The sequence below is a fragment of the Rhinatrema bivittatum genome, chromosome 1 (genome assembly GCF_901001135.1).
Source record: "Rhinatrema bivittatum chromosome 1, aRhiBiv1.1, whole genome shotgun sequence".
Classification (NCBI taxonomy): Eukaryota; Metazoa; Chordata; class Amphibia; order Gymnophiona; family Rhinatrematidae; genus Rhinatrema; species Rhinatrema bivittatum.
In genome coordinates, this window is record NC_042615.1 from 712,346,118 (window position 1) to 712,373,771 (window position 27,654).

Sequence of the window (27,654 nt, forward strand, 5' to 3'; positions counted from 1 at the left end):
AGGTTTGCTTGAGTAATATCTTAAAATTAGGAGCAAGCTGAAGCGCAGTAGATGTATTTTAAATAGTACACGTGCAAGTACACGATTTAAAATTCAAGCGCTTCTCTGCTCACATGCCAATATGTGCGTTTATGGGCACACATGTGCTTGTTTTAAAATGAGTGGCTGCTGCTGAATATCTCTTGTATATTGAAAGTTTACCAGGTACATTCTTAGCCTTCCGGTGGGCCTTCCAGTGGGCCGCAATTTCACACTTTACTGCAGTTAAGATTTGTCCTCCTTGACATCCCCTCCACCGAGGCCGAAAGCAAGAAGGATAAAGGGTCCTTGTCTATTTGAAAATCTGTAATGTCCAAAATCAAACTATTATAGCCCAATATGGAACAATTATTGGACATAACCATCGCACATGCCCCATTGACCCGCTGTGCCCACAATTCCTCCAGCTGCGATTTGACGTACCAGGAAATAATGCATTCAAATGCTCTGGAATGTAATACCATCTCAAGTATACTTTTAAGGAAATTTCCGTCAACTGTGCCAATATTGATGTTTATGCCACCTGGCTATCACTCCAGATGTCGTCATTATCCGAACATCCTAACTTTCACCCAGTCCTTCTCATGTTTAAGAAAGTATCCAGCTAACTTTAACACTAATCGGGGTATATACAGCAACATTGCCGTGCTGCTGAAATATCCTGTGTAAGTTAGCAGCATAAGTCTTATCCTGCTCACTTACCTTCAGGCCGATACAGTAAAATTCACGGGAGAGCGGGCGAGTACCCGCTCTCCTGTGCGTGCGATTCAGTAAAAAAAAATATTCAAATTAGGGCCCACGGTAGGAACGCACTAGTGTCCCTAGCACCTCTTTTTACCACCGGCCCTAATTTAAATAAATTAAATTACTGTATCGCACGCACAGGAGAGTGTCCTGTGCGCTCGCTCGCTCTCCCGCACTTTTTACTGTATCGGCCTGATTTGCTTTTTTTGTCCATCACCACACATTACGCCAAGGACTTCAACATATTGTCCACTGTGACTCCCAAATCCTCTTCCTGGGTGGTAACTCCTAAAATGGAACCTAACATCATATAACTACAATGTGAGTTACTTTTCCCAATGTGCCTCACTTCACACTTGTCAACATTAAATTTCATTTACCATTTGAATGCCCAGTCTTCCTGTTTCGCAAGGTGCTCCTGCAATTTATCACAATCCACATGTGATTTAACTACTTTGAATAATTTTGTGTCATCTGCAAAGTTGATCACCTCCCTCGTATTCCTTTCCAGATCATTTATAAATATATTGAAAAGCACTGGTCCAAGTACAGATTTCTGAGGCACTCCACTGTTTACCCTTTTCCACTGAGAAAACAGACCATTATTCCTACTCTCTTGTTTTCTTTTAAGCAGTTTGCAATCCACAGAAGGACATCGCCTCCTATCCCATAACTTTTTCATTTTCTTAGAAGCCTCTCATGAGGAACTTTGTCAAATGCCTTCTGAAAATCCAAATACACTACATCTACTGGTTCACCTTTATCTACGTGTTTTATTCACCCCTTCAAATAAATGTAGCATATTTGTGAGGCAAGACTTCGTAAATCCATGCTGGCTGTGTCCCATTAAGTCATGTCTTATCTATATGTTCTGTGATTTTGTTCTTTAGAATAGTTTCCACTATTTTTCCTGGTACTGAAGTCAGTCTTACCGGGCTATAGTTTCCTAGAGCCTGTCAGCTTCAAAAAGATTACTTGAAGTTTCATAAGATGGTCAAAGCATGGCTATTTCATATTACATATCAGCTTTAATGTGGTTGTGCCTGAATGGAGGTAAGAAAAGTTGAACCCTTGGTAGCTCAGGTCAAGACTAGGCTTAGGCAACATGTTTGTAGAGTTTTCATGGGGGGATCGGTAATGGAGGGAGCTACTTTGTTTTATTTAAGGATAGCGTTTGTTTAAGAATTAAGTTGATAGGAGATTATATTTGTATTTGTTTATTGTAATTATATTTTGAAAATTACCTTGTGTGGCTCATAGAAACTATTTAAATGTAATGTTTTAAATATTTCACTTTTCAAATAAAGTTTTGCCTTGGGTGCTTTTCTTGTCCTCTGTAATTTGTGCTAGATTTAGTGGGGGGTGTGGGTGTGTGTGCTCTGTATGTAGGTGGCTGTGTGCTCAATAGCTGCAGATTGTGGGTATTTGTGATTCTGAAGAAGGAATAGAGATAGAGGGGAAGATGCTTGTGCAGGAGGTAGGGATAATGGTCACTACTTTTGTTGCGCTCCCGACCACCTCCCCCTCGGTCGGGCTCGGGGCCGCTTACCTTCCTCCAGACTGCGGTGCGGAACACAGCTGCCCTGGCTCAGAAGGCCGCATGGTCTCGGCGTCTCCTCGTGGGGACGCCGCCGAAAGCCCCGCTAAACTCCACCCACCGCATCTGCCACACGTGCACGCGTGTAAGCAGGGCAGTTAAGGTCCCGCACCCGGAAGTCCTGGACCGCCCTCGGAGTGACGTCAGACGCCGGCAGAGTATATTACCTGGCGTCTGGCTCCTTTGATTCGCCTTGCAACGAGGTTCCTGCTGCGAATTAGTTGCGTTCCTGTTCTCCTGCTGCTGATACCTGGTTCCTGACTCCGGTTAGTTCCTGATACTCTTGATCGCTGCCTGCCACGACCTCGGACCTGCTCTTGACTTCTCTTGCCTCAGCCCTCCGGTCCTGCTGCTGATACCTGGTTCCTGACTCCGGGCTGTTCCTAAGACTCTTGAACACTCTCTGCCCCAGCTCCAGTAGCCACCGGCGCCCCGGCCTCTGGTAGTAGTCCCTGCGTCCCAGTCCCTAAGGGCTCCTCCTGGGGGGACCCTGGGTCCACGAGGGTGAAGACCTCGCCGCTCCAGCTCCGCCTCCCGGCCTTCCTAGTAAAGTCTCTCTCCTTCCAGGCTGGCCCAAGGGTCCACTGCTCTTCCGAGTACAACAACTTTTGAAAGAAATTCTGCACCGACCATTAGGACTGTCTGAGTAGCAAGAAACAGCATTGAAACAGGACTTTATTTTAAACTCTTGCTGGAGGTATTTTTTAGCTTTGAATACAGTTTATAGGATAGAGCAGGGGTTCTTATTCTGGGATCCATGATCCAGGAGCAAAAAAAGAAAATTTTTTTGCTTCTCTTTCCTTGCTGTTACTTTGTAGATTGCCTCTTGTGAAAACAATTCTTTTCCAACATTATTTATGTGCATTTCTCTGAGCAGAGGGTCCATAGTTTTCCTCAAATTTCAAAGGGAGTCTACGACACAAAGGAGCTGGTACAATAAATCTGTGCGGAAGACGAGTGCTCAGTGTTGAGCGCCCACTTTCCTAACGTACAGCCACTTCTTGGGCGCCCGATCGAATATTTAAATGAGGGGTCACGCTGCCAAGGAGGCGCTAGGGACAGATGTGCATCCCTAGTGCCTCCTTGGCAATGGGCACCCAGGAGACTTGGCTGTGTGCACTGCCACAGGTTAGGAAAACACACTGGCAAATTGAACGCTGTTTTCCCTATGCTAGCTGTCAAGACTTTTTTTTTTTTTGTGTTTCTGCTTTCTGCGGTTCCTCCTACTTAGTATCGTGACGATACTAAAAGTAGGAGAAACCACAAAAGGATTTTTTTTTTTTTTTTTTTTTTAAATGCACCCTTGACGCGTGGCAAGACTTAACACCAGCTCCGGGGCTGGCATTAAATTTGCCATGTTAAAAAAGTGCACATCTGGTGCACAGCAGTGTTTTGCATCGGGGTAATAGCTAATAGCCTCATCTACATGGTATTTACATGTATGAGTGCTATTAACTACACATGAGTTTGGACTTGCGTTTTTGAACGCACTAATCCCCTTATTGCATCAGGTGTTAGCCTAGCGCATCCAAAATGCACATCCACTCGCTGTTTGCGCTAGCCTGAGCGCACGATATTACATCAGCCCAAAGGGAGATAGTTGTTCCAAAGGGAGTTTGGACAGATTTACTCCTTCTTAGATCAGAATTACATTTTTCGGGGAGATGAATGCAACTTGCAGGTAAATGTGGGGTGAGCAGCAATAGAAGCAGTACTGTGGCAAGCCCTGTAGAGGAGAGTATAGACTGGTTCAGTCTCCTATGCAGGATGAATATCTCTTAAGTTCACATGAAGTAACCACCAAATATCTCCTTTTACGACTGTAGAAATTCAACTAAACCTGCTATTCTGCCACTATTTGCTTCCTTGAGTCCAAAAGTGGGAATACATCAAGCCCTGACTTTAAACATACCAATTTACAATGAAGGAGCTTAAATATTCTTGTTAGTTATCCAAACAATTGTAGGAAGAAGGTAAGCTGAAATGTAGACCAAATAATACCTACAGTTGAAAATGAACATCTGAGAGGATATCTTGTGGTTTCCAAAACAAAATAGTGATGTGAGACATGCTGAACCAACAACCTTAAGGGTATATGAAGAACCAAATCTCTTTTACACAACACAAGCTGTTACGAGTTCTTGTGTTTCTGACTGGCCTCAACATCTTCCAGTGACTGCTGACTGGGCTCAGTACCTTTGATGGAGATTAGTAGCTTATTCTTATTCTTGTAGGAACTCGCTGTTGCGCAGTGTAGTTTGAGGAATATCTATGAGAGCCGCAAATCACTTTTCATTGGCAATAACCACAAGTTGATCCTGGGCATTTGGCTTATTATGTAGCTCGGCTATGATAATATGGCATTAAGAGATGATACATTTAAAAATATAGGGGCGGATTTTAAGAGCCCTACTCGCCTAAATCCGCCCAAATCCGGGCGGATTTAGGCGAGCAGGGCCCTGCGCGCCGGTGCGCCTATGTTCAATAGGCCTACCGGCGTGCGCAGACCCCGGGACTCGCGTAAGTCCCGGGGTTTGGCGAGAGGGGCGTGTCGGGGGGCGGGCCCGAGCCGCGCGGCATTTAGGGGCGTGTTGGCAGCGTTTTGGGGGCGGGGGCGTGGTTACGGCCCGGGGCGGTCCGGGGGCGTGGCCGCGCTCTCCGGACCCGCCCCCAGGTCGCGTCCCGGCGCGCTGGCGGCCGGCTGGCGCGCGGGGATTTACGCCTCCCTCTGGGAGGCGTAAATCCCCGACAAAGGTAAGGAGGGGGTTTAGACAGGGCCGGGCGGGTGGGTTAGGTAGAGGAAGGGAGGGGAAGGTGAGGGGAGGGCGTTAAAGGATTCCCTCCGAGGCCGCTCCGATTTCGGAGTGGCCTCGGAGGGAACGGGGGTAGGCTGCGTGGCTCGGCGCGCACCGGCTATACAGAATTGATAGCCTTGCGCGCGCCGATCCAGGATTTTAGCGGATACGCACGGCTACGCGCGTATCTACTAAAATCCCGCGTACTTTTGCTTGCGCCTGATGCGCCAGCAAAAGTACGCCTATTCGCGCGGTCTGAAAATCTACCCATAATGCATTGTAGCACATTTCTTACATAAAGTGAGTCTGCAGAGTTGCAGTGTGTCCCAAGCCGTGCCCTTGCTTTTCTCTCTCTCTCTCTCTGCCTTGCTTGAATCAGTCTTTTTATCTTATGTTTTGCTGTGGCATTAGACTGCCATGTAGTAAGGGATTGGGTGAGAGGTCCATTAAACTATAACCTCAAGGTCATGCTTAGCCACACTCTGTCTGGAAACAGGAGGCAGCTATTGTGTGGGGATGTTTAACCTTTAACCTGATGCCTTCACAGTTGCTGCAATCATGTGTGGTGTATTTGAACAAGGTTCTAAGTTCATCAAAGTATAGTCAACGCATGCTAAATAATCCCATTTCAAAAGTTCAATATGACAAATCAATTAATAGGTACCAAAGGATAACGCACAAAAATATGTAAAATAAAAGCATACCAGTCTGATTTGAAATATTAATTTTAAAAAATGGTAATCCTATTCAAACGTTTTGTTCATTCATTGATTTCTTCGTGCAAAATAAATGTTGTGCTGGGTCAGACTAAGGTCTATCGAGCTCAGTATCCTGTCTCCCAACAGAGGCTAATGCAGGTCACAAGTACCTGGCAGATGCGATTAAAGTAGATCTAATTCCTATTATTCACTCTCAAGGATAGCAATAGTTTTCTTTAATCTACCTGGCTTAACAACCTGTTATGGATTTTTCTTCCAGGAACTTGTGCACACCTCTTAAGCCCTCCTATGCTAGTCGCCTTGATCACATCCTCTGGCAACAGATTCCGCAGCTTGATAGTCCGCTAAATGAAAAATTCTTTCTACGATCTGTTTTGAATCTGCTGGTTGTTAGTTTTCTGGAGTGTGTACTAGTTTTAGTATTATTTGAAAGGGTGAATAACTGTCTTTATTTACCCATTCCACCACACTTAAGATTTTATAAACTTGCATCATATCCCCTCTCAGCCATCTCTTTACCAAGCTGAAGCGTCCTAGCCTGCATAGTCTCTCGTATCATAGGAGAGGTGTTCCATCCCCTCTTATCATTTTTGTTGCTCTCCTCTGCACCTTTTTTAGTTCTATGTCTTGCTTGAGATGGGGGCAACTAGAACTGCACACAGTACTCAAGGAATGGTCGCCCCATGACTTGATACAATGCCAATACGATATTTTCCATTTTATTCTCCATTCCTTTTTGGATCATTCCTAACATTATTTGTTTGCTTTTATCTCTGTTGCTTGATGGACTTTAACTAAAAGGAAAAAATGGATAGGATCTTATTTATTGATTTTTTTTTTTTTATTGGCATGATTCATCTTGCAATAAAATGGATTAACTAATTTTATCAATTTTCCTGATAGGTAATACCAGAAAACTTCAGCATTGCAGAAAAAATAGAGAAAATATTGAGAGATACTGGCTTTAGTGAACAACGGGCTCGCTCAATGTCTATAGATGATTTTATCAGGTAAATGCGTCATTCTCTCAATTTGTTTTTTTTTCTTCTGATTTGTTTTAAAAACAAACTTGTGGTTAGCATAAGAAACACAAATAACTGATAGTTAGCTTTCTGAAGAGACATCAGAAATGCCTTTATCGTCCAGAGAACCAGAGGTTTTGGCACACACATCTAGAACATACTGGGGAAGATTTTAAGACCTGCGCGCAGGCATACATGTGCGCGCGCTACCTGGTGCGTACACATGCACGCCCGATTTTATAACTTGAGCGCAGGTTATAAAATCGGGGGTCGGTGGTTGGGCATTGAACAAGCTAGGTGCCCATTTACAGCCAAACTTAAGAACCTTGCACGCGCCGATGCCCACAGGCTTCACCCGTTCCCTTCCCCTAACCTTTCCCCCCCTAGCCCTACTCTAACCCTCCCCAAAATTTTTATCAAACCTTTTGCACCTGCCTGGAGGCAGGCGCAGGTTGCGCGCGCCGGCAGCCTGCCGGCACGCGATTCTCCAACACAGCGGCAAATGGCCGCACTGTCGGTGGCCTCTGGCCCTGTCCCCAGACCGCCCCTTTTTGCAAGCCCCGGGACTTAGACACGACTCGGGGCTTTACGCGCATCACCGGGCCTTTATGAAATAGGCCCGGCGCGCGTAAGGCTTTTAAAATCCAGCCCATTGCATATGGAAATTCAGGTGCCCAAAATATGGAAGATGCACTCTCTCTATTCCTTTTTTTTTTTTTAAATTTTATACAGAGAATTGGGGTACTTGATTTTATATTTTTAAATTATGGAAATGAACAAGTGATACAGAATGATCAAGCTACAAACTTAAAGCAGTTTTGAAAATGACTTTGGATCTTTCTAAATCCGAGAGATCCAAAATATCAAGCAATTTACTGCAGATCAGTTCTTGCATGGGTAACCACTAAGAGAACATCAAGTACTGCAGGAAATGGTTTTGTGGGATTTTTTTTTTAAACACCTTTTAAGCTAGACAAAGCCTATGCCCTGCCATGTTGGCTACAGGTTTTCAGCTGATGGTATTTCTTTCAAATGTAGTATGTAACTCTTTGTACTCATTTTGCATTAGACAGATACATTTATTCCCATTTTCCAAGTGAAAACAAAACAAATTATGCAATTGGATAAAGCTAAATCCATTACTGATTTTATGCCAATGAACTAAGCATCTTTTCCATGGAAAGAAAAATGGGGAAAGTGTCTTAACACGGGAAAGTCTTTTCACGTATTCACTGATTATTATAGCTTTTACTATCTGTTCTGTCAGTAAAAGTTCAAGACAAGGATTATCTGTCATACTTATCCATATCTATAATACTCTTAGCAGGTACTTGTATGGTAGACTGTGAATAATGTATAGTGTGGAAGCTGAAAATATTTTCATGCTTTGCTTTATATAATCAGATGGAATATAAAATGTGTCAATTTTGGGGTATACACTTTAATGTAAAATTCCAGGAAATATATTGATACTGTATATTACCACATTAAATTCATTGATTTAAAAGGTGTAGGATGATATTTTACTCTAAGTTTATGGGCCTAACTTACTAAGCTTTTATCGCATAGATAGATACAGAAAGTTGCTTATCATAAATGGGGTTCTCCATAGACAGCAGGATGAATTAACCATGACATATAGGTGATGTCATCCAGTGGCACTGAACAGACCCATCTCTCTAGCTCAAGAGTTATTACAACTAAGCATGAGTGGAGGTTTTCATGCATCTGTGGCCTTATGAGCCCTTCAGTCGATTGTAGAACTTAGCTATGCCTAGGCAGTCAACTCTCCAGGGAGGTGGTTGGGTATTGAACAAGGCTAATTCATTCTGCTGCCCCCATTGACTAGCAGACCTGAATTAACCATAACATGTGGGGAGTTGCAAGCAAAGCATGTACTGAAAAAGCAACCCAGACTCCCCGTGGAGAGTGAACTAGGTGAACAGGCTCCGTAAAACTGCTTGCCCGTAGTTACTGTCACATATTGATAGATTGTTCAGCCAGTAATGGAACATGAAAATGGGAACTGATGACCAAGTTGCCGTTTTTCAGATGTCTTCAGTGGACCTGGCTCTTACTTGATGAGCCTTATAGTTTGTGATTTGGAGGCCATCCAAATCATAGCAATGTGCTATATAATCTGCTAGGCAGTTGGACAACATGTGTTTGGCAACAGCTATTCCCAGTCTATTAGGATTGTAAGAGATGAAAAGTTGAGAAACCTAACTATGCGGTTGAGTTCTCTCCAGAAAAATAGGCCAAAGTCATTTTACAGTCCAGTGAATCGAGACCTTCTCCCTTTTTATGTGCATGAGGTTTTGGAAAGAACGTGGGCAAAACAATGGCTTGATTCAAATGAAATGCTAAAACCACTTTTGGGAGAAAATTGGGGTGAGGGTGGAGCACCACTTGGTTATGGAAAAATTGTAGATACAGACAGTAATGAAACAATGCTTACAGCTCGCTGTCTCTTCTAGCTGAAGTAACAGTGTCTAGAAATACCACCTCCCAGGTAAGAAATTAAGGAAGCTGACTCCAGTAGCTTGTAAGGAATCTTCATCAGTTACGCCAAGATGACATTAAGAGCTCAGAGATTAAATAACCCGTCTGCCAAGCTGTAGTCCAGGGTCCATTTATGGGAAGAAAAAACCCCACTGAGACAATCCACCAGAAGTCCAGGAAGATAAGTTGTTTGGAAAAAATCTCTGTGATTGCATGTCTACTCCCAAATTTTCAGAGACTCCTGACACAGGTACCTTCTTGTTTGTTGACATAAAAATTTGCCACTTGGTTGTTGGTTTCGATCTTAATTCTTTTTCTCTGAAAGAAATATGAGAATACTCAACACATGGGAAATGGCTCATAGTTCCAAGAGATTAATCAGAAAAAGATGTTCCATCACTGACTAGATCTCTTGAGTTCAGAGAGGGCCCATATGTATACTCCCCCCATGTGAATGCATCTGTCACCAACATTACTTGATAAGGCAGAGTTCTAAGGGGATTATTTATCTTCAGGACCCTTGTATCTAACCACCACAGAAGAGACGTTTTTATCTCTGTAGTAAATGTCACAGAGTGTGACAAGGGCTGAAGTAGCTTATCCCACTGGGTGCAGAGTCCCCATTGAAGAACTCTTATGTTGGGGCACATCAAGTGACACCACATAGACCGCTGTCACTATGAGCCCAAGGACAACTAGGACTGCTTGAGCTGGGACTTCATCCTGCTGCATTAAGTTCTGAACTGGTGCTCAAAGACAGCCCAGTCTGGTGGAAGGAATGCTTTCTCCTCAGTGATTTCTCTGCGTGGGAACCAGGTACGACTTGGCAAAGTTGATCATGAATCCTAGCGACTGAAGGAGACAGATTGTCTTCTGCAAGTCCTTTCCCCCGGCCTGGGAAGATCTCTTTACTAGCCAGTCATCCAGATAAGGAAAGGCACAAATTCCCTAGCAACAAAGGTATGCTCCTGCTCCCACTAAACATTTTGTTTAGTGGGAGCAGGAGCAAGAACCCGAAGGAAAGAACCTTGTATTGATTGAGAGAAATCCAAAAACATGAGAGATTTCCTTTGTGACTGATGGTTGGATATATTAGCATACACATCTTTCTAATCCAGGGTGCACATCCAGTCTCCCACTTGGATTAAGGGCAGGATGATGTGGAGGGAGTTCATTTTGAATGTCTCTCATAACAGGTTCTTGTTCAGACTCCATCAATCCAGGATGGATCTCAATAACCATGACTTACTGGGGATAAGGAAATAGGAGTAGAACCCCTTGCCGTGGTCTTTTGAAAGAACAGGTTCCATTGCCTGCTGTTTGGGAAGCAACTCTACCTCAAGATGGAACTGGGTCAAGTGAGACTGATCCAGATTGAAGACTATAATATATATATATATATATATATATATATATAATCAATCGCAGGGACAGGGAGATGAGAGAAACGCAACTGTACCAAGACGCCACAGTTTTGAGGACCCAATGGTTATTACCGATATTTTGCCACTCTCCAAGAACAGATGAATTCATCCCCCTACCAAAAGGGTCAAGTTCTGAGGATCAAGACTCATCAAAAACTCAGACCACTTATGGGCTGAGCTGCTGTGATTCTTTAGGCTGCGGTCCATGAGATGGAAGCTGCTGCTGCTGCAGTAGCACACATGCGTCGTGGTACTGCAGGAACTGGCAGAAGGAACATTTCTGGAAGAAGGGATGCTTATAAGACAACTAAGGAAGTCTAAGTAAAGAAGGCTGATCTACCTCTGTCAATAAGGACAAGGAGGCTGATTTATTTAAAAAAAAAAAAAAAAAAAAAGCTGAGCTGCTAAAGTTAGGCTCCCAATTTAGGTGCCCATTTACAGCCAAACTTAAGAATCTAAGAGGTCAATTTTAAAAGCATTGCTCGCGCAAAAATGCTCACATATGCGTGTATGCGGGTCGCGCACAACACAGATTTTAAAATGCCTCAAAATACATCTGTGTTACCCCTTGCGCACTTGAAAAATAAGGGGGTGGAAAAGGGGTGGGGAAAGGGCATTCCAGGGCAGGGCCAGCATGCATGTAATTCTGTATTTTAAAAACGAAAACCGCAGTGTGCCTAGGCTAGAAATCGACATAAACTTACTGCTGCTCCTGATGAGAAACAAGTCATATATCATGAGTTTTCGGGCTTATAGGGAGAGGTCTAGGACAGCTGGGCAGCATGCAGGATGAAAAACCAGAGGGGTCTGAAAGACCTTGATATTAATTGGGAAAACTGGGAATGTACCTCGCGTGAGCATGTTTTAAAATTCCCTTACATATGCACGTAAAAGCTGACAAAGTCCTATAGAACATGGGCACACTAGCTTCACTCGAGTAACCTCTTAAAATTAGGAGCATAGTTTCGCACAGTTGATGTATTTAAAAATATATGCGTGCAAGTATGCATACAATTTAAAATTCCAGTTTATCTTCACTTGCTTGCTGATACAAGCGTGTATGGGCACACATGCACTCATTTTAAAATTACTGTCCATGTTTTAAGCCCAAAATTCACATAAATTTAGGCTTACTATTTCCTAGCGTGTAACCAGATGGACTCAGGACCAGTGGGTTATGTGTTCCTCTGCTAGCAGATGGGAGACAGTCAGATTTCAAAGCTGATGTCACCCTAGATAGACCCCTGCAATGACCTCAGCTCCTCAGTATCTGTCCGTCTCCTAGCAGATGCGGACACTATTCCACACACTAGCACAGTGTTAGGAAAATTACAACAAGAAGACAAAATTACCTTAAAGAAGATCGAGCCCCGCTCTCCTGCGGTGATACCTAAGGGTCCCTCCCCCAGTTGAGAATTGCTGAGGTGATCCCCGATATCCCTCAGAGGTGTGCCTTGGTCCGGTAGCTGGTTCCCGGTGTGGACTTAGCCCCCAAAGTGGCTGAATGGCAGTGGGTGCATAACCGAGTGCGGCGGTGAAGGTAAAACTCTCTCCCCCCGCAGCTGGAGACCGTACGGCACACGATTGGTAAGCGCCGAGACCAGATAAGAAGAAAACTTTAAATTTCAGGTCTCCAGAGCTCGGATTGCCGTACTGATTCCTTTCTTCCGGCGAGGTTAAAAGGGAGCACCAATCAGGTTGAGCAGCCTTGGTTGGGCTAGGCCCCAATCTGGTGCAAGGGTCCACATACGTGGAGACCCTTGGGGGGCGCCATCTTGCATGCAGGGGGCGTCGGCGCCATCTTCCCTTCTTGTCCAGCGGTACGCGCGTGGCAAGCCGGACGGCCAATGTGCCTAACTTGTGTGCGCCCCATACAGACGTGCGCATAGCTACGCACACAGCGGTGCGCATAACCGTGCGCACAACTGAGCGCACTCTGTACATATAACTACAGCCGCACACAAATACACGTGGACATTGAAGCTCATTACCTGTGCTCCTAGACATAGAGGCTATGGCACCGGCGTCCAAGAAGGCCAGAAGGCACTTTCTTTGCACAGCCTGCCACATAAGAGCCGCGCAGCCTGAACTTGAATCCTGCCTGTGTCAGCATTGCAAAGAAGCCCAGGGGGGGACCAAAGCCTGGTCCTTCACTCTGAGGACGGGTTCGGAACTACTACATACGATAGCTCCCAGGACCTATGCAACTCCGAGATGGCTTCTCCACAGGAGGGCACCTCAGGGACCCCCCTACTCAGACTCCCCCTGGGATTAACATGGACCCAAGGACCTTCTCCTGATTAGAATTTTTCCAAGGGCTGCAAGTCTTCGTTCAGGCACAGTCAGCCCCGGCTGCAACTCAGGCTCAACCCCTGCCGGAAGCACAAAATCCTCCCGGCCCTACTCGAATGCCCCAAAACATGCCTCGCCTAACTAAAAGTCTCCCTGACAGGGACCCAGATACCTCAGATGATGACAGCTCCCTGAAAGAAGGAGAAATCCCTCCAGGTCTGGAACCATACCAAACCATGCTTTGCTTCTTCCACAGGGATGAATTACCACCCTTGTTTCCCAGACTCTGAAGACTCTGGCTATTCCAGGCACAGACCCTATGCCGGAACCAAGAAGAACCCCATATTGGTGTCCCTTCGTAAAGCCTCCTGCTACTTCCCAATGATGGAAGCCATCCAGGAACTGATTGACCTGGAGTGGGATGCCCCGGAGGCCATCTTTAAAGAAAGTCGGGCCTTGGAAGCCTTATACCCTCTGAGAAACTCTAAGAGGCTTCAGTTTATCTGTGCAGCCATATAAGTATTATGTGGTGGGGCAGTAATGCGGGCATTGAGCTTCAAGCTCTGGAAGACTCTTTCTACCTGAAGTTGTTCAACAACCTAAGATCCTTGCCTTTGGGGGTGAGGGTGAGGGTTTGGAGAAAATTCTGGTCTTTTTAGCCCTTTTCAGTGCTTACTCCATAACCATGCAGCAATTGCACCACACCAAAATCTGGAGATTGTTGGACCCTATATTTGAGGTCCAGTTTTCTGGCCACTGGAGGGGGGGGGGGGTATAAGATTGGATTATCCCACCTTGTCAGTTGCAGATTGAGTGAATCTGTATCGCTGCCAGCTTGGCAGGAATTCCTCATGGGAATCCTTGACGCTATGGATATTTACTCTAATCGCGTTAACCAATTTATCCAAGAATTTTGAGTACAAGAGATCTTCTGGCAAAGATGAATGCTTCCTTCGGCCTAGTCCATAGTAGACCATGAAGGCATGGACAATTGGACGGGGTCCTCTGACATCTTTTATGAGAATACTCCTGGGTCCTAATCCAGATGGTGGTGTCCCAGCCTGAAGCCTCAATCCTCGGTCTGGCTCAGTTCCTCCATACACAGAGAGTAAAGATTAGATCCCACTACAGGTACCTCTGAGGGCTCCCAGGCATGGAGACAAGTGGGACTCCCCCTAGCGGGAACAAATCAGATATCTTAGACAGGAGAGGTTGAAGCTTGGCTGCTTTTTCAATGGCCACTAACAAAGTTAGTGTTTTGCCCTTTGTCCCAGAGTTGGGAAAGAGACATCTTTTTCTGAAACATGTACAAGACTCCACGATTGGACCCCTTTAATGGTCAGCTGTACTGTCAGCCTTAAGGAAACTAGAGGCACAGTGGAGGTCCGGTTTCTCCAGATGAAGCCCCCGGGAAAATGGAAGGGGAAGCAGCTCCAGGAGGCCTAGATTCATGACCAGGGAGATGAGATTGAGGAAAGAAACGGAGTCTCCTCGAGGTCGTCCTAACGCTTCTGCCTCGAGTATGCATCAATGGTGCTGGGTACCGGTGAATCAACTACTCTGAAAACGATGCGTCCATTCCAACTTTGGCACAGACTACACCACTTGCTCAAAAGCATGGTGCTTTTTTCTTCTGTGCCAACAGGCCCTGTAAGGAAGGGGAAATCCCCCAGTGTGCTTAGAAGCTAGCAGTCTCCTGCACGCAGATCTGTGCCTTGCTCAACGCCTGAACTACATTGGATGCGGAGCCTGGGGCTATGGTTTGGGGAGTTTTGCCCGAGGAGCTTCTGCTTAACAATGTGATAGAAGCTGTAAGAAGAATGGCTTAAATTTGACTTCCAAGCTCAGTTCCTCTGGGACTTTGGTGATATTTGACCACTGTCTTGTCTGAATCATGGTTGGGACCCAAGATTTGGTAACAAATACCATGGCCATTGGTAATGGACATCTTTTGGCCACAGGCATAGTCCTTGAAGTTACTGGAAATGGCCTTCTGAGAGCCAGACATCATTATTGAATTTTTTTTTGTTTTTTTTTGTAGTAGCACTGAAAAGTGCTGTTGAGGGGGCTGCCTGCAGTGAGAAATGAATGAGTGAAATAAGGAACTTCATAAAAATATTTAAGAAAAAAAAAGGTAGGATATGCATCCATGCGGAAGCTTGGACTCAAAAAAGATGGGCTTACAAAGCAACATCCACGCAGGAACCCCCACGCATGCTCAGTAATAAAAACTTTAAGCTTGAGAGATGGATCCATTTGGCACCACTGGATGACTTTACCCACATTACCATGTCAATGAAGAATGGGGGGAAAGCCTTAAAGGCCAATATTCCAATCAAGCTGAGACCCTAAGTTAGATGTCTAAATTAGGCACTTAATTTCACCTAAAAATTAATCTAAATTTAGGGCTGGTATTCATTCATTTTCCCTGAGTTTAGGAGCCTAGTGCTGAAAATCTGTGCTATGCACCTAACTTTTTCCCTTACCTAACTGTGCCCCTTAGGATTTGAAGGTCCTAATGAAACTAGAAGCCTTAAAATTAGGAACTCAGTTTAGAAGCTTAACACTAAAAGTTAAAAATCCTAAAAACCTTTTTAAAAACCAGTTTCTTAGTAAGACGGACCCTACAAGACTTGGATTTTGTGAAAAATCAATTATAGTATTTTATTTTTATTAATTAGTGGGAAAATTATGTATATTAAACTCCATGTTTTCAATTTTTCAGATTACTGCATGGCTTTAACTGCGAAGGTATCCACTTCTCATAGTTGAACCAGAAGAACTCAGGATTTTTATCACTAGAGAATATGAAACTTCACTCTTTTTTATGAACTAATTTAGGCCACAGCCTTTCTGCTGTTCTCATGTGCATCACATTACGTGATAGTCAAAGCATAGTTCAAACTCAGAAATGGCTCTAAAGGACCATGTTGTGAAATAGGAACTTTTGAAAAACTACAATATTTCCTGTATAATTATTAGTACATTTCACAATTTGAAAAATCTATTAGTTTCGAACTGGCAGTCTATGTAAAATGAGGAACTGACCCAGCCATGGTGCTGAACAACTGTGAATTGCAGTTTAATAAACAAGAATAGCCTTTATTTCTAATGGCTCGATTTTAAAAACCCGGTGCACGTTAAAACTGGGAGATATGCGCGTGGCTAGGATTTTAAAAAATCCGCAGCCACACACGTACCTCCAGGTACGCGCTGAAGAGCCGGATGAAAAAAAAAAGGGCGGGTCATGGGCAGGGCAGGACAGCATGCGCCGGCAGCCAGCCAGCCCACGTAAACTTCTATTGCTCCGGAGAGCTGGTGAGTATGAAAACAAAAAAATGAAGTTAGGTAGCGGAGTTTTAGAGGTCGGGTGGAGAGGGGATAAGGGAGGTAGGTTAGCCAGGGGGTTTAGGAAGTTCCCTCCTTTATTGGAGTGGACTGGGAGGGAACTATCGCGTCGCCATGCACATCTTCTAAAATATCCCCCTTACGCATGCCAATAAAATTGGGTGCGTGGGTAGCGGATTTTATAATATGTGCGTATTGATGAGCGCATGTTATAAAATCAGTGTGTCCATGTGCATGCGCCGGGAACCACGTGAACATGGACGCCCGCACACGGGTTATAAAATTTACCTCTAAGAATTTATCATTTTAGTCCTTGTAGTTTGGTGATTGACATCAGCTGAAGGTGAACCCTTCGTGCCTTTTTAGCCCACCTCAAGTGTTTATCAAGGTTTCTGCTGTAAAATTCACTGCCTCTGCTCCAACAAGTGTAATGGGACCAGGTTTTCACTGTTTAGATTGTTCTCAAAACTGAATTTCATAGGAGGTTGTAAATTTGCCTTATACTGCTGTCATCTGTAACACAGGTGCAATTTTAAAAGGTTACAAGTCTAAATGCATGTTTCCCTTTGAAAATTCAATTTCCTAGCGTGTAGCAGATGGACTCAGGACCAATGGGTATAGTGTGCTCCTTATAGCAGTTGGAGACGGAGTTAGATTTCAATCTGACGTTAGCACTACATATACTTGTGCATGAAGCTTTGCTCTCCAGTTTTTTTTCCGTCTCCATACCAGTTCGGGACTTCACACACGCTTGCACAGCGTTAGAAAACTAAACTCTGAGGAAGTGATGTCACCCGAGGCAATGGCTGCCTAAACCGTGAGCTCCTCCAACCTTTAGCACCATCCCTGAAAATCTCGCCATCAGCTTCTCTTACTGCTGCCGATTTGGGGATAAATCGAAGCACCAAACAACAACAATGTCCACAAGATGCAAACACATAGATTTCAAGAAGTATTTGTATCAGAAATCGGAGGATGGAGGAGGGCCCTCCGGCGAAGAAGAAATGGCGGATTCGGAGGCCGCGACTTCAGGGCAGGAGGTGCCGGATGAGCAAGTGGGCTCGGAAGATGGGGTGTTGCCGACCAAGATGGAAATAAAAGCCTGGTTCGCAGATATGAAAAATGAGATGGTAACGAATACCCAAGACATTATGCAATCTATCGACGATCTTAAGGGCGAACTAGCAAAACACGGACGCCGGATATTTGAGTTAGAAACCTGCGTAGATGCCAACAGTGACACACTCAAACATAGCCAAGAACAACAGACGCAGCTGCAGTCAGAAATGGATCGGCTAAACAACAAACTGGAAGATCTAGAAAACCGCTCACGGCGGCAAAATTTAAGATTTCGGGGAGTCACGGAATCACCTGCAACCCACGACTGCATGGCTGTGGTACAAAAGATCTATGCCATGCTGCTGGCAACCACGGCGAACTCAGATAATGACAAAACAGCAGCAGATATAAAAATTGACCGAGCCCACAGAGTAATGGGGCCCCGAATTGCCAACAAACCGAAAGATATACTAGCGTGCTTTCATGACTTCACCTTGAAAGAACAGCTGCTGAATATAGCTCGGAAGCAGGCTATGTGGCAGTGACAAGGAGAGGCCATCATGATCTTCGCTGATCTCTCCCCTACAACTATTCGGCGCCGGCAGGAGCTGAAGCCGGTAACAGAACTACTGAGAGCTGAAAAAATATGGTATAGATGGCTCTACCCGTTTGGGATGAGCTTCACTTTAAAAGGTGATAATCACCGTATAAATACTTTGATTGAAGCAGCAAAGCTCCTACATGAGGCGGGATATCCAGGATTTGAACTTCTGCAAGCGGGGCCTCAACTGAACAGCAGAAAGGACGATTACCCGCGGTGGCAGCGCGTGACCAAGGGAGATAAAAGACTACGGAGGAATGCAGAAACTGCAGATTACATGAAACACCGGACATTCCCTGATTATTAAGTAAATCTTCTAATATCTTCCGAGGTATATACTCTGGCATCCTGCTGGACACTAACTCTTACATTTTGGGGACTGGCTACCACAGGTATGCTTGAGTATTCGTTACCAAAGGATTTTGGATGGTTACACAGTTGTTGGTTACATGAGTTTCAAAATGAGGGATGCTGTTTGCATTTATGGTTGTACAGCTTTTACATACAGGGTTGGGAGCAGACCGCAGTCATGTTTGGATGGCTATATCCTCCCTTCTGAGGGCGGGTTGGAGGCTGCTAGCACTCCAGCTTGCGGGGCTTCTGGTAAAGCGGGCGGGGGGAGGGGGGTTGGGATGCAGTGTACTTCATTTAGAATTATATAATGCCTTAGACTCTTTTTACAGGAAAGCAGTGCTCATTCGCTCTGTATTGGGGGACATAAGTTGTTTGGACTGCTCTACATATGGGGTTGCCACTTGGATGGTGGGAGGGATGACAATAGACCTTACAGCCAATTTATAATGGTACTATTGAACATTCTTTCCCTTAATGTTAAGGGTTTAAACTCTCCGTATAAGAGACATTGTTTATACTCTGATTTGCAGTCCCATAACATATCTATAGCTTTTCTCCAAGAGACCCATCTTAAGAGACGCCATGAGACACTCCTTGGGCATCAGTCATATCCGGCACAATACTGGGCAGTGAGACCTCTTACTCACAAGTATATGGGCGTAGGAATCTTACTTTCAAAAGATGTGATAGTTGAAGAAATGGCCTATCATAGAGACCCAGCTGGAAGATACCTCATTCTCATTATCGCTATAGGGGCGAAAAATTTACGTTAGTCAGTGTGTATGCTCCTAATGCTGGCCAAGGCTCATATTTAAACAAACTCAGCCAACTGTTGGATCAATGTGTAGAAGGCCATCTAGTGGTGGGAGGTGATTTTAATCTCATGCTGAACCCCCATTTGGATAATTCTACGGAAACAGCCACCTCCGCTAGTCATGATTGTAAATCTTTTAAATCCTTCTTAACTCAGTGGAACTTGATTGATGTCTGTCGTAGTTGGAATCCCAAAGGTAGAAACTTTACCTTTTACTCTAGGGTACATTGTACCTACTCTAGGATAGATGTTTTCCTTATCGCAAAGAGTTGTGTTAATAGGATGCAAACCCCACAAATAGGCCCTATTACCTGGTCCGACCACATCCCGATAACATTCCAACTGGAACTGAGTCTTTATGAAAGGGGTCTTCAGTATTGGAAGTTGAACGACAGTTTATTAGATGATGGTTTGAACTACAGATACAAGCTGACATAAAAGAATACCTGCGACTTAATGACCAGGATGGAATATCTCCGATGACGTTGTGGGATTGTTTAAAAGCAGTGTTACGGGGGAAATTTATTGCTAGGGGTGCATATTTAAAAGAGAAACGCAATAAAGATAAATCAGAAACCATACAGCTCTTGCAAACACTGGGACTTAAACACCAAGAAACAGGCAATGCTCAGCTATTAGTTGAAATAGATAGACTTCAGTCCCACCTGGAGAAATTGGAGGCAGCACAAATCGCACATAAACTTACCCTTACGAAACAATTACATTACGTGGGTGGCAATAAAGCAGGAAGACAACTAGCTAGAAAACCCAAGGCCCAACAAGTTCACAACAATATAGTTAAAATAAAGGATGAGCAGGGGGGAATGCTGACCTCGAATGCTGACATCAGGCAACGTTTTATACATTTCTACACGGAATTATATGCTGCTGACTCTAGTATTCCTCTGGAGGGGATCAATACATATATTGCCCAGATCACTCTGCCTTCTCTATCTCGAGATGCTCAGGAGATCTTGGATTGAAATATCTCCCCAGCTGAAATAACATGGGCTATAAAAAGTTTGAAAATGGGGAAATCTCCAGGTCTGGATGGCCTAACGGCCACCTTTTACAAGAAATTTAGTGGTTTGGTGACACCCCTACTGGTAGATTTATATAATGCACTTCAGGGTTCTTTCTCCCTGTCTAATAGTGCCAACTTGGCTGGAGTTACTATTCTGGCAAAACCAGGGTGGGACCCTACAGTGTGCGGGTCCTACCGCCCTATTTCCTTAATTAACTTGGACATGAAGATTTTAGCGAAAATATTAGCGCATAGACTTAACAACTACCTTCCTCAATTCATTCTGATCAATTGGGGTTTATACCAGGCAGAATGGCATCAGACAATGTCAGGAAAATAATTGATTTAATGGGTGTAGCACGTTCCCATAATATCCCCTTAGTACTGTTAGCGATTGATGCGGAAAAAGCTTTCGATTATGTTCACTGGCACTTCCTATTTCAAACAATGAGAGCATTTCAATTTGGAGACAGGTTTGTACGTTGGATCCAGAAACTATATGAGGCCCCTCAGGCTTGTTTGAAGATAAATGGAGGCTATTCAAATCCATTTAAAGTGGGCAGGGGCAAAGGACAGGGTTGCCCTCTATCCCCCTTACTTTTTGCACTCTTCCTGGAACCATTCACGCATCATATCCGAACTAATCCTAATATTCAAGGGGTAGGAGTGGGTTTTCTATCAAAATTGTCTCTCTGCGCAGATGACATCTTATTCACCATAACCTGTCCAGAAACATCTTTAGTGGCACTTACGGAAGAAATCTCGGCCTTTAGTGGAGCAATAGATTGGGACAAATCACGATTCCTGAACCACTGGTCGCTAAGCTTAGGGCGTCTCATCCCTTTAAATGGGCCAAAGATAAACTGAAATATCTGGGTATTTACATTGGCAATGACACTGATCTTTTTCAGCTTAACTATCCCCCATTATTAATCAAAATTTATAAACAAATGGAAGAATGGGATAGATATCACATTTCATGGCTGGGAAGATTAGCCATCATAAAGATGAATATAATGCCTTGGCTTTTATACTTGTTTCAAACATTGCCTATTGTGATACCTACCAGGTTCCTAGAAAAATGGCAACGTAGAATACTTAAATTTTTGTGGAAAGCGAGGCAACCTCGAATTAAGAAGGCGGTCTTATACCTACCAAAGTCTCAGGGGCGTTTGGGATTGCCTTATCTACTGGGTTATTTGGGCGCAGCTCATCTGAAAGTAGCGGTGGAATGGAATAACCCCCACATGGAGAAACCCTGGGCGCAAATAGAACAGGCAGTTCTATTTGCGCCCAGGCAGTGCTGGGAGGCTTACCGTTATCGGCCCTTCTCTGGCAACATAAAAATACATGGCACCCTATGGTTCATTTACCCGAGACTGTACAAGCCACCTTGGAGATATGGAATAGATGGAAGACAGTACTAGTTGGCACCAAACAAACTTACTATAGCACTCACCTATTCCATCACCAGTCCTTCCGTCATGCGGTGTCCTCCCAGAGGGTACAAACGTGGAAAGCACAGGGCATATTTAAGGTGTCTAATATTTGGGAACCAGGGGGAATGATACCTTTTCATGTACTGCAGGACAGACATACTCTTGATTTTAAGGATTTTTATTTTTATATACAAATAAAGCATTTTGTCTCCTATGAACTGCTAAAGGGTGATTCTACCCTGGGAATAACACAGTTTGAAGCCCTATGTCAACAAGCAGCTAAGGTACGGAAACACATTTCGAACATCTACGCTATGATAATAGGAGTTCCACAGACCAAAGAGTTACATATCCTTGCTTGGGAAAAGGATCTGCGAGAATCCTGGTCTGTGGATTCATGGAAATGCATCACACACTCAATAGGGAAAGGCCTTATTTCAGCCTCTCATATAGAAAATGGATATAAAATGTTGTTTAGGTGGTATTGGACACCGGCTAGATTGCATCTTGTACAGCCCTCACAGCCTGCCACGTGCTGGTGGAAATGTCAGGAAGTAGGTACTTTTTTCCATATGTGGTGTACATGCCCAAAAATACGAGTGTGTTGGGACTCTATCTCTCATTGGTTAACATCTTTCCTGGATAGAGTTATCGATCTTACTCCCTCACAAGCATTATTGAATAAACAGGACTCAAACCTTTTGATGCACCAAAACATATTTATTAAATATACAGTCACAGGTTCCAGGGGAGCCCTAGCTAGGCGGTGGAAAGAATCACAGGTCCCAGTTGTCCAAGAAATACAGAGGTTGATGATGACGATGCATACCTTGGGGGAAATTACGGCACATAAACACAAGACTTTAGCTAAATTTCATAAAATTTGGCAACCATTTGAACTCTGGATAAAGTCTCACACCAATATTAGTGGTTGAAATTTTTTTTTTTGATCCATACAGTTTGATCGGGATAGATACGCAAGTTTTACGGTATGATCTTACAAAGCTTGTTTGTCCTTCACCTGAATAACTAACCTAGATACTGAATGTACTAAAGCCTGCTACTGTTATAAATGTATGAAGTACAGGGGGGGGGGGGGGGGGGGGATGGAAATATTGATAAAAATTCCTATTGGCGAATTTTGACCTCTAATGTCAGATTACATGTATATGTTATCACATAATTCTCTATGGTTTTTGTGTGTCAGTGCATATACAATGATATGTTACTTTCTTCTTTTGATGCCAATAAAGAAATTTTACAAATTAAAAAAAAAAAACAAAACTAAACTCCAAATTTAAAGAAGAAATAAAGAAAAACTTACCTCCAAAACGAGCCCCATTCTCCTGCGGTGATACCTAAGGGTCCCTCCCCCAGTCGAGATTTCCTGAGGTGATTTCCGAGATCCCTCAGAAGTAAGCCTCGGTCCCTGTGTGGACTTAGCCCCCGGGAAAGGGAGTGGCTGAGAGGCAGCCTCGGTCCAGTAGCTGACCCGGCTTGGACTTAGCCCCCTGAAAAGGGAGTGGCTGAGAGGCAGCGGGTGCAGAACCGAGCGTGGCGGTGAAGGTAATTCCCTCTCCCCCCGCAGCCGGAGATCGCCCGGCAGAGGACCGGGAAGCGCCGAGAAAAGGTAAGGTAGAAAACTTTCTCTGTCTCCGTGGCTCGGACAGCCGCACAGATCGTCCCGCTGACGTCTGTACATTCAGGTTGAGCAGCCCCGTCCGGGCTAGACCCCTGATCTGGCAAGAGGGTCCTCCCACGTGGAGACCCCCTGGGGGGGCACCATCTTACTGTGTGGTCGCCGGCACCTTTCCCCCTCCTGGTCGCCGCGTCGTCTGCACAACTGAGCCGTGCGCACAGTGGCCAGCTGGGCGCACAAAGTACTTAAGCACAGGGGTGCCAAGCGCACAACTAGGCCCACGCATGCATCTTCCATTCCTACGCGCACAACGTAGGAGCATCTGTAACGCATAACCAGGCCTCCCGGCACGCGATACACGCGCAAATCATGGCCCCACCGTCCAAGACAGCTAAAGGTCCTGTCCTCTGCCCAGCATGCCACCTAAGAGCGGCGCAGCCCGAGGTGACCTCCGCTCTGTGCCTGCTATGTGAAGAAGCTCAGGGGGAGCCGAGATAAGGTCCCCCTCAGCCTGTAGACGACTCCGGATCCACCAGTGAGACTACCACGGACCTCTCTATTCCCAACTCGGCCCCTCCACAGTGGGGGGCCCTCGGGGAGCGCCGTCGGACCCAATGCGGTCCCAGGCAACTTCACCTGGACAGGATTCTTTGCTGAGCTGCAATCCTACATCCACACACAGACAGGGCCACCAGTGGCACAACCACAACCCCTGCTAGTGGTCCAGAGCCTCCCAGGCCCCTCCCGGCCTCCACCAGATGAACCTCCCCTGGACAAATACTTCCCCTTAAGGGACACAGATGATTCAGAGGAGGAATCAGAACCTCTGGAAGAGGGGAACTCCCTCCAGGAACAGAACCGTATTGCACAATGATGCGCTTCTTCCCAAAAGACGAATCAGATCTCGTAGCCACGAGTCTGAAGGCATTAGCCATCCCGGACACATGCAACACAACAGAGTCCAAGGCAAACCCCTTCCTGGCTGGGCTCCATCAGACCTCACGTCATTTCCCTACTCTACAGGCCGTACAACTGATCGACCTGGAATGGGATGCTCCAGGGGCCACCTTTAAGGGAGGTCGAGCCCTAGAAGCTCTCTATCCCTTGGACCCCGCGACGAAGGAACTCCTGAGGTTTCCCAAGGTCGACGCCATAGTCTGCGCCACCACAAAGCGCACTACCATACCAGTCGAGGGAGGAGCTTCACTCAAGGATGCCAATGACAGATGGCAGGAATCCATCCTCAAGCAATCTTACGATGTATCAGCTATGATGTTATAGATAGCTGCCTGCGGCGACGTGGTATCACACCCCTGCCTGGCTATGGCCAGGGACGCAACTTCGCCAATCGAGGCATTAGACACAGCAATATCATTCCTCACGGATGCGACCTTAGACCTGGTACGCAACTCAGCCAGGAGCCTCTCGTCCATAGTGGCAGCCAGAAGACAGGTCTGGCGCCAAAGCTGGTCAGCCGACGCGACCTCTAAGATGAGGCTCACAAGAATGCCCTTTAGAGGAACACTCCTATTTGGAAGCGACCTGGACAAATTAGCCAACAAATGGGGCAAGTCCCCAGTACCCCATCTACCGGAGGACAGGAACAAGAGGAACTAACGCCCCTCTCCCCAGGCACCCAAGGGCAGAGGATCACAGCGTTTATAGACCATTCAAAAACACTTAACAAGCCCCCCGCCAGCAAGGGGCAGTCCTTTCAGAACAGACACAACAAAAGAGGAGCAGGCTCAGGACCAGGCCCCAGCCACAACACGCAATGAGAATCAGCAGACCCATCTACAGGAAGAGATCATAGGGGGCAGACTTGCCCTATTCTACCAAAGATGGGTCGAAATAACGTTGGACAATTGGGTCTTATCCATCATCTGAGAGGGACACTACCTGGACTTCCACAACATCCCCCCTGACAAGTTTGTGTTTTCGCCATGCCACGACACCTCCAAGAGGAAGGCAGTGGAAGCCACACTATCAAAACTACTTGCCCTAAAGGCAATAACACTGGTGCCCATGCACCAACAAAATTCTGGGCAATATTCCATCTACTTCATCGTGCCCAAGAAAGAGGGAACATTCCGGCCCAATCTGGACCTCAAGACCGTCAATCGCTACCTGAAGGTACCCCGCTTCAGCATGGAAACCCTGCGTTCGGTCATAAAAGCGGAACAAACGAGAGAATGCCTGACCTCCCTGGATCTGTCAGAAGCCTATCTCTACATCGCATCCATCAGTGTTTCCTACGCTTCGCGATATTGGGCCATCACTACCAGTTCCAGGCCCTACCGTTTGGGCTAGCTACAGCTCCCCAAACATCCACTAAGATCATGGTGGTAGTAGCGGCAACACTGAGGAAAGAAGGGATCCTCATGCACCCATACCTGGACGATTGGCTGATCAGAGCGAAATCGCCAGAGGAAAGCCATCAAGCAACCACCAGAGACATGGAACTACTGCAGAACCTCGGGTGGGTCGTCAACACACCCAAGAGCCACCTGCAGCCTTCCCATTCCCTAGAGTACCTGGGAGTCCGGTTCGACACCAGATGGAATAAAGTCACCCTTCCCCCTACAAGGAGAAGGAGATTGATGGAACAGCTACGAGCATTGTTGAACTCCACTCTCCCCATGGCATGGGACTACCTCCAAGTCCTCGAGCTCATGACATCAACCATAGAAGTCGTCCCGAGGGCAAGGGCCCACATGCGGCCCCTATAACATTCCCTGCTGTCACGGTGGAACCCGATGTCTGAGAACTACTCCGCCCACCTCTGACTACTGGCGGAGGTTCGGAACTTACTACAGTAGTGGCTTCAAGAAGACCTTCTGAGAGAGGGAACAAGCCTATCCCCATCAGAATGGACCTTGCTCACCACAGATGCGAGCCTGCGGGGATGGGGAGCCCACTGCCAGGAGCTAACGGCTCAAGGTCAATGACAAAGAAGAGTCGGCATGGAACATAAACAGACTGGAAGCCCGAGCAGTCAGACTAGCCTGCCTATGGTTCAGCCACAGACTCCGGAGCAAATCAGTCAGAGTCATATCGGACAACGCCACAACAGTGGCCAGGGGGGAACCAGAAGCCAGCAGGTGGCCCTGGAACTAGAGCCCCTAATGACATAGGCAGGATCAAACTAGAGCCCCTAATGACATAGGCAGGATCAAACCTCGCTTTCTCCTTTTACCCCCTCTCCACCCCTCCCCCCCTCCCTCCCCATCCCCCCTCCTCCCTCTTCTAACTCTACACAATTGTCTTTCCATGGCATTGCTGTTTTTATGAATACTTTGTATATATTGATACTCTATATATATTTGTAAATTTTGCTCATAAGTTTTGTTTGATTAGTTCCCACCTTTTTTCTCCCCTCCTTATTTGTTCATATGTTAATTCGTTATATCTGTTCGATGTAAACCGCCATCCCAGGCGCCTGTTTCAGTTATACTGTAAACCGATGTGATATCCCTGATGAACGTTGGTATATAAAAATTTTAAATAAATAAATAAATTAAATAAATAAACCTACAGGGGATATCAACCACCCACATCGCGGGAAAAGACAGTGTCACTGCAGACTACCTCAGGCTGACTAACTAGGTGTGAAGATTGTGTGTTTGTGAATAGGTACTATTCTTTGTTAATTAGCACAGCAGTGAGTCACTCAGGAAATCTAACTGAAGTGTACATCTCCTAAGGGATTGTTTTGCACTAATTTACCTTAGAAGCACATTATAAATTAGAAGGAAAGAGCTCAGCAACCCACATTCCAGTGGAAACACTGAGAGGAGAGGATCACCTTGCTGGTGGCTGAAAGGAATCAGTAAGTTTTTGCTTGGGACATTGACTTTTTTAAAAGTATTGGGGCAAAGTTAACTATTTGCGAATATTATTTAGTGTGTTTGTGCCTTTAATAGTCAGAAAGGCAGGGAATAAACAAGTTAGACTGTTTGTATTTTTAGTCAGTCAATAAGGTAGCAGTAGGTAGTGTGTTTATTTTTAAAAGTCTGCAGAACTGAGTGTTCTCCAGCCTTTTAAAGAACAGAGTGTGTATTTAATACTAACTGAGTGCTTGTATTGGGAAAAAAAAAACACAAAAAGTAGCCAGAAGCTAGAAATAAGCTAGGAGCAGTATATACCAAAGTAAAAAAGTTGAATAGTTCAGCTCAGTTACTCACCTTGGAAAGGTGTTGAGGTAGTATGATTGGGTTTGAATAGGGACCAACATTTATTAAT

The 27,654-nt window shown here is 45.3% G+C and overlaps 1 protein-coding gene across 2 annotated transcripts in view; it reads left to right on the top strand.

Moving 5' to 3' along the window:
• DIMT1 (DIMT1 rRNA methyltransferase and ribosome maturation factor) overlaps positions 1–16,239 on the top strand; it is a 44,376-nt gene extending 28,137 nt beyond the window's left edge. For both annotated transcript variants that reach the window (XM_029576403.1, XM_029576414.1), the window contains exons 11-12: positions 6,798–6,904; positions 15,860–16,239. In XM_029576403.1, the coding sequence (XP_029432263.1) occupies positions 6,798–6,862 (65 nt within the window). In that variant the 3' untranslated portion in view covers positions 6,863–6,904; positions 15,860–16,239. The remainder of the gene's footprint in view (positions 1–6,797; positions 6,905–15,859) is intronic.
• Positions 16,240–27,654: the final 11,415 nt, after the last annotated feature.